The sequence below is a fragment of the Columba livia genome, chromosome 20 (genome assembly GCF_036013475.1).
Source record: "Columba livia isolate bColLiv1 breed racing homer chromosome 20, bColLiv1.pat.W.v2, whole genome shotgun sequence".
Taxonomy (NCBI): domain Eukaryota; kingdom Metazoa; phylum Chordata; class Aves; order Columbiformes; family Columbidae; genus Columba; species Columba livia.
The window spans coordinates 11,008,208-11,021,561 of NC_088621.1; the positions used below are offsets into that span (position 1 = coordinate 11,008,208).

A 13,354-nucleotide genomic window follows, 5' to 3' on the forward strand; every position below is an offset into this window, starting at 1 on the left:
CAAGATGGCGGCGGGCGGGCGCTGAGGCGGCGCGGCCCGATGGAGCCGGCAGCGCTCGGCTGCCTCCGGCGCCTCCTGCCCGCCCGCTGCGCCCCGCGGCCCGGCCGCGTCCTGGCGTCGTCCCGCAGCGGGCAAGCGGGTGGCGGCGGCGGAACAAACCTGTACGAGGTGCTGGGGGTGGCGGCCACGGCGACGGCGGCGCAGATCAAGACCGCGTACTACGAGCAGTCGTTCCGTTACCACCCCGACCGCAACGCCGGCAGCGCCGCCGCCGCCGCCCGCTTCGCCGCCGTTAGCGAGGCCTACCGGGTGCTGGGCAGCGCCGCCCTGCGCCGCAAGTACGACCGCGGCCTCCTCAGCCCCGAGGACCTGCGCGGCGCCCCCCAGCCCTCGGGCCGCCCGCCCGCCCCCGCCCCGCCGCCCCCCCGGGCCCCCGCCGCCCGCCGCGGCTCCGTCCCGCCGCCCTTCGACTTCGACGCCTTCTACCGGGCGCACTACGGGGAGCAGCTGGAGCGGGAGCAGCTGCTGCGGATGAGGAGGGAGCAGCTGCGGCTCCGCCGGGAGGAGGCCGCGGCCCAGGGGCGCTTCAGGCTCCTCTCTGAACTCTCCGTGGGGCTCTTCTTCGTCCTGAGCTTCGCCATCATCTACGGCCTCAAGTGACAGCAGGGCCACGGCGGAGCTGGGCAGCCACCGGGGCACCCACCCAGCTCCACTGCTGCAGTGGGAGGGAGTGTCACCAGTGGGCATGGCAGCTGGCTGGGGGTGTCCCCTGTACCTACACAGTTGGCAGGTGATCTGTTGGTGTCTGCTCCTCAGGCCGTGACGTTTTCCCCCCGCCGGTGTGACCTTCAGACACGGTATGTGACCAGCAGGTACCGTGAGTAGGCTCTGCTCCATGGTCTGTGACCTGACCCCGTTGCCTGTGTGACCTTCAGACACTGAGCACATCTGGCAGATGTGGTTGTGATGTGACCTCCACAACTGTGATCTGCAGACTGTGTGTGACCGCTGGATACCACGGGTGGGCTCTGCTCCGCAGGCTGTGATGTGCCCCGCCGCCCGTGTGACCTTGCTGATGTGACATAGGGGCTCAACAAACTGCGATGTGCCCTCTGTGCCAATACGGCCTGCAGACGCAGTGCCTGACAGGTAAATGCGGTTCATGGACTCTGCTTTGTGGACTGTGACCTGTCCCCTCCAGCTGTTTGACCTTGGCGGTACTCACGTGCCTCTTCTGAGCCTCAGCAGAGATTAAATGTCTGTCAGTGGCGGTTGTGTGCTGTGTGGGTTCATGGAGGGTGCTCTCACTGCTGCTGAGTTGTGGCTCTCTGTCGTTTTCTGATAATCAAAGACCTGTCACCTCTGCGCTGTCACACGTGTTGTTACTACATCTTTGGGGAATTTTATGAGTATTGATCTCCAAACTGCATCATTGCCCTTGTCTGTCCCTGTTCAGGGCTTCACTCGCTGTGTGGTGGGTATGGGAGTCTTGGCTTCAGCAGCCTAGAAGAGTGAAACCTGGGCCCATGCCAGCTTGTGTCCTGGTCAGCGTGAACCATCGCCTGGAGGTGCTGCCCAAAACACTTCTGTGTTTAGAACAGCCTGTCCTGTCTCGGCCTGGCCAGGAACTTCGCACAAGACCATCCCGCACAGGCCTTGGTGCCTGGGAGCGGTGCACTTCTGAGCACTGAGTGTTTTACACGTGTCTAAGCATCATTTGCACATAAAGAGTATTTGCCTATTTAAGTGTTCTTAGAACTAAAGATTGTGTCTCTCAGAGCTTTTGTCTTTGCTTGGGTGAAGGTTTCACCCGTGCTGTGCTGGTACTGCATGGAGTGAGCGGAGCTTTGTGGTACTGAACGCTGAGTGTGCCAAAGACTTTGTCTGTTATTTTGCACTAGATTTGCTGGGCCTGGCTGGCAGTGGTCTGCACAGGCGCCAAGCCCTCGCCTCTCACTGCAGTGGGCCTGGGTTCTGTTTTCTTCCAACACAAAAACATTAAAAGCGAATGCCCCATGTTTTCCAGCTGCATAGTTCTGTGATGCTGAACTAAGCCTCAGGCAGTAGCATGGCAGGGAACGTAATGTCCACTGGTGGGGGGTGTTAGCTGAGCTTTCTGCCTTGTCTGGAAAGCATGGTACTACTTCCAGCTGCAGACTGCAGAGACTGCTGCATGTTTGAAGCAAATTCAGCCCAAAGGTGGGGAGAGCGAGCTTTCCAGGATCCTCTCTAGTTGTCAGTCCACCCCTCTGTGTGGGATTATAGTGCTGAAATGTCAGCAGGAGCTCGGCATTCATGAGCGTTAGTTACAGAGTGAAAGTCTCTGGAGTTGTGGCTCTGTGTCACATGCTGCTGCATTTTGATGCTGTAAACCAAGTCACCTGAAAGCCCAGAGGCAGCTTCTCTAGCAGAATTTGGCAGGAAATGTTCTCTTTCACACTGCAAATGCCAGAGGCATCCATGGGAAGTGGTGGGTGGTAGGGAGCAACCTTCCAGTTCCTGATGTCGTGGCTTGCAGATTTATTAGATGCCCTGCCAAACACAAGGTGTCCTCTGGACCGATATTTCTGAACTGTCTGTGGTGCTGAGGCCTGGGCTGTGGGTTGTGCCCACAGGCTGGCTCCGTACCCAGCCCTGAGCTCAGCTTCCTGGTCTGGTGCAGTGCAGATTGGAGCAGGAGAACCAGGCTCTTTGGTGTGCCCCTGCATCGCTCTGCCTCCTGACACTGGGAGAGAAAAGAGCTGCTCCATTAAGGCAGCTGGGCTGACTCTCCTGCTCTGTGTCAGAAATTGCAGGGTGAGGTACTTAAAACTGAGCTAATCCATATGCCTTTCAGTGGGTGGTTTGGGCAGCTCATGTTGCTGGTTCTTCCCCTTCATCCTCAGGTCTCCCTGATGTATCTTGAACATTAAAGATATCCAGCCCTAAACTGTTGGCAAAATGACAGCTTTCTTTTGAGGGGCTCAGGTGGTAAATATTCCTTGTAATTGCTGGAAAATGGAGGAGAGAGGACAAGCTGGTGTTGCACATAGTGACTGCAGCAGGTTGAGGAAGAGGGTGGGGAGAAGGGGGGTCCTGTTTCCCTGAGGCCATGCTGGGAAGGGCCAGCATGCTGCCTGCAGTCAGCAGGGAGTGGCTGAGGTGGCCTCCCTGGGCCACCATGGCCTTCGCTTCTGCCTGCCAGAGACCCGCTCTGTGCCGCTCTGACACGCGGGAGCTGCCGTGTGCTTGTGACAAACTCTCTGTGCTCCCTGCACTCTCTGCACTTGGACGCTGCGGGTGGCGTTCAGTTTTGCTGCTGTTTGGTCCAAGGAGGGGAAGCATGGCATGCAGGGTGTGGAGAGATGCTTGGGGCATCCAGTCTGTCACTTCTGGGGTGGTACAATGTGTACTTCTCCCCAGTGTCACCTCAAGCTTATCAAGTCCAACTGTTACCTCACCCCTGGCACTGCCCCGTGGCCCTGAGAACCTCATCTCCATCTGTTCAACCCCTCCAGGGATGGTGACTCCAGCACTGCCCTGGGCAGCCTGTTCCAATGCCCCACAGCCCTTTGGGGAAGAAATTGTTCCCACATCCAACCTCACCCTCCCCTGGCGCAACTTGAGGCCGTTTCCTCTGCTCCTGGCGCTTGTTCCTGGGGAGCAGAGCCCGACCCCCCTGGCTCCAAGCTCCTTTCAGGCAGTTCAGAGATCAGAAGGTCTCCCCTCAGCTCCTGTTCTCCAGCTGAACCCCCAGCTCCCTCAGCCGCTCCATCACACTTGTGCTCCAGCCCCTCACCAGCTCCGTTCCCTTCTCTCCACTCGCTCCAGCACCTCAAGGCCTTTCTTGACATGAGGGGCCCAAAACTGCCCCAGGATTTGCGGTTTGGCCTCACCAGGTCCCAGCACAGGGACGGTCACTGCCCTGGGCCTGCTGGCCACACCAGTGCTGGTAAAAATTTTTGTGCAGGAGAGAGTGAAGCTCTGCAACTGCCTGTTACCTTTGCTGTCTTCACACCTAAGGGAAACCAAGAACAGATCCTAAGGGGATACTGAGCCACAGAGGGTAGTTTCTGTGACAGAGCCCACCTTCTTGCAGCTGGGGGCAAGGCAGCTGTGGCTGGAGGTCACAGCAGGGAATGGCTTCCACTCACGTTTCCTGCAGGCTTTGCCTCCTTTGGAGGATGTTTCCAGTTACCACAGAACTAATCCCAGTAAGATGCTGCAGTCACAGCTGTTGTACAGCCCTGGCCTGGCCTGTGCCCTCGGGGGGTGAGGACAGCAGTCTCAGCTGGGTAGGAGGTCACAGTGAGTTGTCCTGAGGCCTTTGCTAGGAGAAGTGTGATGCTAACAGTAGGGATTTCTTCCTCTTCACTCTCAAGTCCCACTGGGACCACTTCTACACATTTACTAGCACATCCTACCCTTCTCTTCATTGTTCTGAAGTTCCGCATTGCATCTGCATTTACAGTAAGTGATCTATTTTATGCACACTAGATGCTCATTCTTTGCTCGCCTACACCTGGCACCAATTTTTATCAGCTCTCAGATTTGTGTCACTGGAAAGAGCTGCCCAAGGGTGAGTTGTTGGTGGGGCCTCAGCTGTCGCTCTGTGCCCACCCCTCCAGGCCCGTAGCGCTCTGCCCTGCACCTTCACCCCAGGGTTTGTTCTGTTTAACTTCTGGTTACTCATTCCCACCCTTGAATTACTAACAACAGACATCATACCATGCCACTGTAAAAGGGAAGCAAAACTAAAACTCATCAGTTAATGACCACTTGGTAATTAGATGCTCTTATAAACTAAGTAAATCAAATGAAAGCTCCAGGCAAGCTGAGACAAGCCCAGATGTGGCCTGACAGTCCCAGTCCTGAGGCCTTGCAAGCTCACCGCAGACTCCATTCCCCAGCCCCATCCCTGCCCGTTCTCGTGGGCTGTCGTCCTTGTCACCGCAGGCTTGGAGTGCTGAGCTGCCCTTCCTCAGCTGCTGGGGGTGCAGCCTGCGGGCATGGGGTCTCAGTGCCTCATTTGGGCCTCTTCCCTCCATCTGGAGGAGCTGGGCTGCTCTTAGTGAGGGAGGGATTAAACCTGGCTCCTGGCAGGGCTTTGGGGGTGCCAGCTGGGCTGGGGCATGCGGGGCAGAGACAAGGAGCTGCAGGCTGGGTGAGGTCCTGGGCAGCACTGGAGGGGTGACTCCCACACCCAGCCTGGCAGGGAGGGGGGTGAGGGGACAGCCATGGGGACAGCCCTCACCTGCCCTGTGGGCAGAGCTCTGCACCCCCACGCTGCTGTGCCCACAGTGGCTCTACCCCCCGCCAAGAAGGGCCACACAGTTGGCCGCATGCGTGGGTGGGAGGGCAGCTCCCCCCGCCTCTGCAGCATTCCCTGCGGTGATTCGTCTGTTAACAGAGTTAATTGTTAATAGAGTTTTCTCCTGCTCACAGCCGTGCTGCCTGCGCGGTGCCTGCTGCCCGGGGGGGCCCAGCTGGGGCACCCCAACACCCCCTATCATGGTCCAGCCCCAGCCTGGGGCTTTGCATCCCCTGCCAACGTGGGGTGGTGGCTCAGAAGGTCTCCTGGAGGCTGCCCATGTTGGGGACACCCCTTTTGTCCCAGGCGTCCTGTCCCTCCTGGGCTGGGAGCTGCTACTTACCCAAGCCTGACTTCAGGGGAAGGGGTGGCCATAGAGCTGGCGGGGCCAGCTCCTGCCTGTGCCTGCACCCTGCCTGTGCCTGCACCCTGCCTGCCCCTCTGGGGTTTGACTGCCCACCCGCTGGCAGAGGGGCTGAGCTGGCACCAGGCTACTGCCTGGCCCAGTACAGAAATGCAGGTGAACGCCTGGTTGGCAAGAAGTCCTGCTGCTCCCTGGGGTGAGCAGGAGCACATTGACCCCCTCTCAGTGTGGCCCTGCAGGGCAGGCAGCACTTGGCACAGGGAGTGAAAGCCACTGTGCAGGCAAGGAAGGGCACCGAGGAATCACCAGGTGCTGCTGCCGGCTCCTGCCTGTTGCCAGCATCCCTGTCTTGCACCCTGTGCTGGACTGTGTCACAAAATCACAGGATCATTTTGGTTGGGAAAGACCCTCAAGATCATCTAGTCCAATAGCTAACCCACCCCTGGCACTGCCCCATGTCCTGAGAACCTCATCTCCGTCTGTCCAACCCTCCAGGGATGGTGACTCCAGCACTGCCCTGGGCAGCCTGTTCCAATGCCCCACAGCCCTTTGGGGAAGAAATTGTTCCCCACATCCAACCTCACCCTCCCCTGGCGCAACTTGAGGCCGTTTCCTCTGCTCCTGGCGCTTGTTCCTGGGGAGCAGAGCCCGACCCCCCTGGCTCCAAGCTCCTTTCAGGCAGTTCAGAGATCAGAAGGTCTCCCCTCAGCTCCTGTTCTCCAGCTGAACCTCCCAGCTCCCTCAGCCGCTCCATCACACTTGTGCTCCAGCCCCTCACCAGCTCCATTCCCTTCTCTCCACTCGCTCCAGCACCTCAAGGCCTTTCTTGGCATGAGGGGCTCAAAACTGCCCCCAGGATTCGAGGTTTGGCCTCCCCAGGTCCCAGCACAGGCCTGCCTGCAGAAGGGTTGGAGCTGCCCGTATGGTGAGGCGCTGCCTGTGCACTCAAGGGACAAAGGGGCAGACACCCACCACTGTCACCTTCCCCAGATGCACAGCATGCTCTGACGCTGCACATACGCTCCCCCCCAGGGCCACTACACCTGGTGGGGTCTGGCCACCCACCTGGGGCACTACCTGCTCCAAACTGGGCAGGACCAACTCCAGGGCAGGAGGAACCTCTCCAGGGCAGGGGCTCACCTTGTTTGGCACCTTCCCAGTGGTTAAAGGACCTTGGCTCAAGTGGTGTGGCAGCCAGCACAACAGGACCACAAGGCTGCCCACCACTACCTGAGCTGGGTGGGTTCCTGGGGGTGCTGCAGGGCTCTTCTGGATAGAAATCCATCCAGGGCCACAGCAGCTCATTTCACCTTGTTCTTTGGACCATCACTCTTAGCACTGTCAGCTGCAGTGTGACACATCCTCCCTGGGCTGCAGAGAGGCAGCTGCTCACCTTGAGGGTTCGCACTCATGGGGCAGCATTTGTCCTTTGCTGTAAGATGACTCAGTACCTACTCAGGGCCAGGGAAGTTTGTCCTGGAGCTGGTGACAGGTCCATGCACTGTTGCCTCGGACTGCCCAGCCCTGGGGAGCCATGCAAGGCAGCCGTGGGCTGGGGAGAACCACTGGTTGTGCCTGGCTGTTTTTTGGGTGGTTTGGCTCCTTGTGCATGGTTGCACACGTGCTAGTGCCAGCCCCAGTGCTGCGCCTGGTCCCATCTTGCAGGGCAGTGACACAGCTGGCCAGCATTGCCTCTGGCTGCCATTAAGCCCATATAGGTACCTGGTCCTGGGCTTGAGCATGCACTGTATCCTCATGCCATTGCCTTGGGACCCTTTCCTTCTGTGCCAAGTGCGAAGGTGGCCTTCTTCTCCCAGGTGGGCATCCAGATCCAGGGAGAAGTCTTGTGCTTACCCATCACCACCCCTGTGTGGGCGTGCTCAGAGCCCTCATAGCTCAAGGGACACACATCACATCTCCATGCTGCAGCCACAGCTCTGGTCATCTCACACAGCACCCACTGCAGCCCTTGGAGTAGCCTGGGCAACTGTCTGGGGGACCCCAGCACACAGGGTAGGACAGAACTGCCTGTGCATCCCACCCCCCTCAAGACACAGCCCAGTTGGCCCCAGAAGGACTGACTGGCTGCCTAAGTGCTCCTGCTCAGTCCCCTTCTTTCCCTGGTTAGTTTAGCCCTGTAGGGCTGGTATGGGGATCTAACCAAGCTCTTTGTGCCATCATTACCACCATATTATGGTCCTTTCTTCTGACATGTGGCCACCAAGCCTGACTGAGCCTGGTAGAACCCAGGAAAGCAGGAAGTGCCCTGTGAAACCCCATATATTTCAGTGCCTACTGTCTCCTTGCCTGTTGATAAAACCACAGTGTCTGGTCCCCAATTTATCCTAGTCTTAAACCCATTTTAACTGATTGTACTGGATGACTAGCCCCAGTCCCATGTGTGAGGGCTGGAGTCTGGAGTAAGTATGGGGTACCCTTAGTGTTAGAGAGGGTGATCAGACACTGCCAGCCAATGGTCCATATTTTGGGGTGCTTTGTAGCCAGAACCAGAGCCCCTGGACACTTTGAGATTATTTTTAAATAGTCTACGTAACAGTGCCAAGCTGCAGGGAAAGAATTAAAACCCACCACAATTAGACAAGGACAGAAAGCACAGGAAGAGCCTGAAACCAAATCTAAAGCTATAAACAGCACAGGAGACAACCCGGACCAGGGAACAAGTACCCCAGGGGCTGCAGCTGGAGGAACCAGGGCTTCCCCCCAGCCCTGTCTCATCACCCATCGTGTGAAATCAAGGAAAACAATAGAAGAGCCTGGGATGAAAGAAGATCAACTCAGGCCTCCTGCCGCCTTGTCCTGTGGTGGCTGAAGTCAGGGCTAGTGAATGAGGGTGGATGCATAAATAGGTACTAAAAAGTCACTGCCATGAGTGAGACCAGCTGGCTGGGGGGTATAACCCTCATGGGGACAAAGACTTGATTGCTGGCACAAGGCATCTCTGTTTACCGGAAGTCTTCACCATGTGTGGGGCCAAACTGCTGCCGGTGGTCCCTGGCACCAGCCTGAAGGAAAACTTGCCTTGCTGGGCTCTCTGCCCCACTTGGGCAGGCTCAGCCCCCTTCCCCAGGGTGTTGATGGGCTGAGCCAAGTTCAGGTACTGGGGGCTCCCCAGGCTGAAGAACCCTGGACTGCCACTCAATTCCAAGCCTGGCAAGTGTCCCCCCCCGCAACTGCTTCTTCCCTGCCTCTGTTCATAGCCAGAGCCAAGGGGTAACACACAGGATGGAAAAGAGCCTTTATTTAGAAAGCACATGGTGCCCAGTGCTCCTGGACCCTCTTCCCTGCTATCTCCCACCTGACTGAGCCCACTGACATCCCTACAAACCACCTACCCCCACCTCCTGTCACTGCTCCTCTTGCTGTGGATGCAGCTCCCCAAGTACAGGACCCCTCCCCAGCCGTGGCACCTGCCCCCTCCCGCCCCCAGCTAAGCGCCTCCATCCCCCTGCGAGCACCGCCACCCTGCTCGACAGGCACCGCAGTGCCTCGGAGCTGTGCCCGCACCCACCCCCGCGTGCTCCCCTGCCGGGGTGTCTCTGTGCAGCCCCCGCAGAGGCACAGGGCCAGAGGGGGGACATCCCCATTCCTGCCCTGCTACCGGTGTGGGGGCTCCTGCTTCTGGTGTTGCGGCTGCTGCTGCCTGCGGAAGGGCTGAGGGCTGAGCAGGGAGACGTGTCCAACGAGGTGCGGGGGTGAGCTTGGGCTGGAGATTTCGGAGCAGGGAGATACTTGCTGGTGTCCCAGGGCTGGGAGGCGGTGTCTGGGAGGCACAGCCGGCACGGCGAATGGAACAATGGCCTCCGAGGGGATCAGAAAGGCGGGCACAAAGCCATAGGAAAGATCAAAGGCTTTGGGGGCTACTCCACTGCGCAATGGGGGAAGGCGGGCTGGTGCCAGGCTAGCCAGGGCACCTGGGTACCCCATGGGGCCCGCAGGCTTCCTGCCCACCTGGTCCTTCTGTAGCAGCTCCTGCAGTTTCTCCAGCTGCGTCCGGCAGATGTGGGAGCGTGTGCGGCTCTGGCAGAAGGACTCCAGAAAGGAATCAAGGGGCAGGTCCTGGGCCAGGAACTGCTTGATCTGTGCCTGTGGGTTGGGTGGTGGGACAGCATCAAGCCAACAGCCGTGGGACCACAGAAGGAGCCCAAATGGCTGAGCACCCCTGTGGCCTCTTCTCCAGGGCCTGGTACATGGGAGGGCATAGAGAGCAGTCCATGGCCCAGGCAAGGAAAGGGCAGCAGCACCAGGGTCTCTCCTGACTCACCTCTGACTCTGCCTCGGAGGCATCGAGCTTGGCTTGGAGCTGGCCCAGCGCGCTCTGTGGGCTCCACTTCTCCAGGTACGCCTCTGTGTCGGGAGGGGATGGGACTGCTAACAAACCTCCCCTCAGACATTCCCACTGCTGGGGCTGTGGTCTTTCCCATCCCCAAGCGTCAGCTCCACCCCCTCAAACTGAAACACCCCCAAACACATCACTGGAGCCACGTGCACACTGGGGCCTGTGTCCCACCACAGCCTGGGTTCCAGCTGAGGGCTGGCTGGCAGTGTCACAGGCAACGTCACTCCTGGCTGCTCCCGATCATGGCTGGGCTATTTCCCCAGGGCAGGTTCGAGGGTGCTGAGCCAACCTGGGCCCTTATATAAACATGGGTTGCTCTGACCATGCTGGACTCTGCACCCCACTCACCAAGGCGCTGCTGCTTGTCCCAACATGCCTCTTGCATCTCCTGTAGCTCCTGATACTTGATGGCTAGGGATGCCTTTCCATCTTCCAGCCGTGGGCGCAGGGACAGGTTCACCCTGGCCAGGGTGCAGTTTGAAGCCAAACACATCTCTCGTTCCAGCTGTAGGCTCTGAAACTGTGAGAATGGGAACAGGGGGAGGGGGCAGGTAACAGCACTGGGAGAAATGGGCAGAACCAGTCAGAGCAGGCAGCCTGCTGGGAGGGGTCTGTCTCCATCCAGGGGTGAACCGTCTGGTCTTGCACTGTCCCTGACCCTCTGCTCTGCTTGGAAAGGGGGTACGTCCCAGGAGGGATGCAACGGCAGGACCTGGGCTACCCACAGTGCAGGGCAGCTTACATTGAATATGGCAAACCTCACAGCTGGCTGCCCAGGCTCCTGTGCAGAGGCAAAGGCTTGCTAGCTAACCAGGATGTCAGGCGAGAGACACCCTCTGACGCTGCACACACATCTTCCACCCACGCAGAGTGGGGAGCAAAATGAGGTGCCAGGCTGTGCCTTGAAAGACTCAGGGGAAAGCTGCTGAAATCAGGCTGAGAATGATTGTAAAATAACATGGTCAAGCTCCTGGCAGGGGAGCTCCAGGAGCCTCTAGAGGTCGGGAGCACTGGGAGCTCATCCCTGCTGCAGGGAGCGAAGCCAGGTGTGGAGGGCACAGAGCGGGGCCAGGGCTCCCCAGCCTCCCCAAAATCCCGGTGGAGGGAGAGCAGCGGGAGCAGTGGCTGTCACCCTGCTCTGGGATTTGGTGGCCCGAGGCTGCTGGGCAGGCGGTGGCTGCTGAACCCCCGAGCAGCGCAGGATGCCCTGGGGCGGCTGCCGGCCGGGATGCCCCACGCTGAGGTTTCCCCACGGCCGCCTCAACCCAGCTGGTGGGTTCTGCGGCTCCTCCAAAGCCCTCGGGCTCGGCATGTCGGTTACCGAGGGGAAACCAACAGTCATCGGTGCCGGGGATCGGCGGCACCGCCTGCGGGCGGCTCCACCCCGCGCACCAGGGAAACCCCGTTCGGGACGAGCGCTGCGCTGCCCCGCCGGACACGGCCTCCCCCGGGCCCGCCCTGGGTCCCCCCGCCGTACCTTCCTGCTGAGGCGGGCGGCGCGCTGCAGCCGGGGCTCGTCCTGCAGCAGAGCGCGGAGCTGCGCGGTGCTGAGCGCCCCGAAGCGGCGCGGGGAGCCGGGCGGCGCCGGGGGCCGGGACATGGGCCGGGGCACGGGCGGGCGCGGCCGGGACACCCCCCGCCGCCGCCGGGACACCCCCCGCCGCCACCGGGACACCCTCCCAGCCACCGGGAGCCGCGCGCGCCCCGCGACCGCCCCCGCTGCGCGCCTCCCCGCCCCCCCGCCGCTCTTAAAGGAGCCGCATCTGAGCACAAGGAGCTGCGCTCCTGCACCTCGCCGCCCCCGGCTGGGGGGGAGAACCGGCACTGCACCCCGCTGTGTGCATCCTGCACTGCAACCCGCACTGTGCGTCCTGCATTGCAACCCCTTTGTGCATCCCGCTCCCCGCTGTGTGCGTCCGCGGTGCTGCACGCTGCTGTGTGCATCCTGCACCTCCGTGCCTGCATCCTGCACTGCACCACACTATGTGCATCCTGCACTGCACTGTGTCTGCCCTGTGCTGCACTGCACTGTGTACATCCTGGTTGTCACTGCACTGGCCTCATCCTGTACTTGACAGCACTGCACTTGTGCATCATGGGGGCATCCTGGCAGCCCTGCACCCTTGGGCTCAGGAGAGAGGAGAGAAAGAGCAACAAGGCACCCTGTCACTGCTGGCTCTCTACAGGTCCCCTACGTCCTCTGGGAAGTGCAGAGGTGGCAGTGCGGCCCCACTTGTCACGGGGAACTGCTTGCCGCAGAGTGTTGCAGTATCTTTGCCACATTCTTAGTCCTTTAGTAAAAAAGATGTGGTGGAGCAGCTGGGGAAAAGTAGCAAACCAGGAACTCATGGGAGATGGGAATTGCTCCCCAGGGAAGTTTTACCTTAGTGAAAAACCACAGCTGCAAGGAGAGCCATGCACTAGGACTGCTCTGTCCTGGCCGTGGCATTTCCATGGAGCAAATATCTGTTGGGAGATAGTATCTAATGTCCACTGCTTGACCTCAGATGTCACCTCAGGCCAACACTAGCTGCTGGAGCTGAGCGAAGGGAGCTGCCAAGGAGCCGCTGGGGACTGGAGTCACTGCTGTTGGGTGGCCAAGAGCCCAGCAGGATTTAGGAAATGTTTGGATGGGTAGCTTGGAATATGGAGCTGTGTGGAGCTGATGCGGCTGTCAGAGAGATGAGAATCTATCTGTACACAGAGATACCTATGGTGGAGGGATGAGATAGCAACGCAGAGATACCCACTCACTGCCCCCATCCTCCTGGGCCAGGGGGTGCCAGCCCTGAAGTACTGTGAGGATATTTTACAATGCTCTTCTGCACCTTATGAGGAGACGCTGAGGGACCCGGGGGTTTCAGCCTGGAGAACAGGAGCTGAGGGGAGACCTTCTGATCTCTGAACTGCCTGAAAGGAGCTTGGAGCCAGGGGGTGGTCAGTCTCTTCTCCAAAGGAACATGTGACAGAGTGAGAGAAAACAGCCTCAAGTTGCAGCAGAGGAAGATAAGATTGCATATTGGGAACAACTTCTGCCCAGAGCAGTGCTGGAGTCACCATCCCTGGAGGGTTGGACAGACATGAGGTTCTCAGGAACATGGGGCAGTGCCAGGGGTGGGTTAACAGTTGGAACTTGAGGGTCTTTTCCAACTAAAATTATTCTGTGATTCTATGATTCTGTCTCCTGGCCTGTGTCTCTCCCCTTTGGACTGCCCTAGCAGAAGACAGCATTGGTGCGACAAGTCTTTTGCTCCTTAGTCCAGCAGTGCCAAGGCAACTCCAATTTTCTCTATTGCCTGGAAACTCCAGAGGCCCAGGAGCAGCAGCAGCATCATTTCAAAGT

General features: G+C 59.3%; 2 protein-coding genes across 3 annotated transcripts; one reads left to right on the forward strand and one right to left on the reverse strand.

Moving 5' to 3' along the window:
• The first annotated feature begins 39 nt into the window (after positions 1–39).
• Positions 40–1,373, forward strand: DNAJC30 (DnaJ heat shock protein family (Hsp40) member C30). The gene is made up of 2 exons (XM_065037349.1): positions 40–857; positions 995–1,373. The coding sequence occupies exon 1, from the start codon at positions 40–42 to the stop codon at positions 658–660; it is 621 nt and encodes a 206-aa protein (XP_064893421.1). The 3' UTR covers positions 661–857; positions 995–1,373.
• A 6,534-nt stretch (positions 1,374–7,907) lies between these two features.
• On the reverse strand, positions 7,908–11,726 carry VPS37D (VPS37D subunit of ESCRT-I). Of its 2 annotated transcripts, XM_065037344.1 has the most exons (5): positions 11,489–11,726; positions 10,360–10,531; positions 9,937–10,019; positions 9,624–9,758; positions 7,908–9,435 (listed from the first exon to the last, which is right to left on the reverse strand). In XM_065037344.1, exons 1-5 carry the CDS (start codon positions 11,609–11,611, stop codon positions 9,103–9,105), a joined length of 846 nt encoding a protein of 281 aa, XP_064893416.1. In that variant the 5' UTR covers positions 11,612–11,726; the 3' UTR covers positions 7,908–9,102. The 2 variants fall into 2 exon arrangements, with proteins under 2 accessions (XP_064893416.1, XP_064893415.1); XM_065037343.1 differs by having other exon boundaries at positions 7,935–9,758; positions 11,489–11,724.
• Between the last annotated feature and the right edge of the window lie 1,628 nt (positions 11,727–13,354).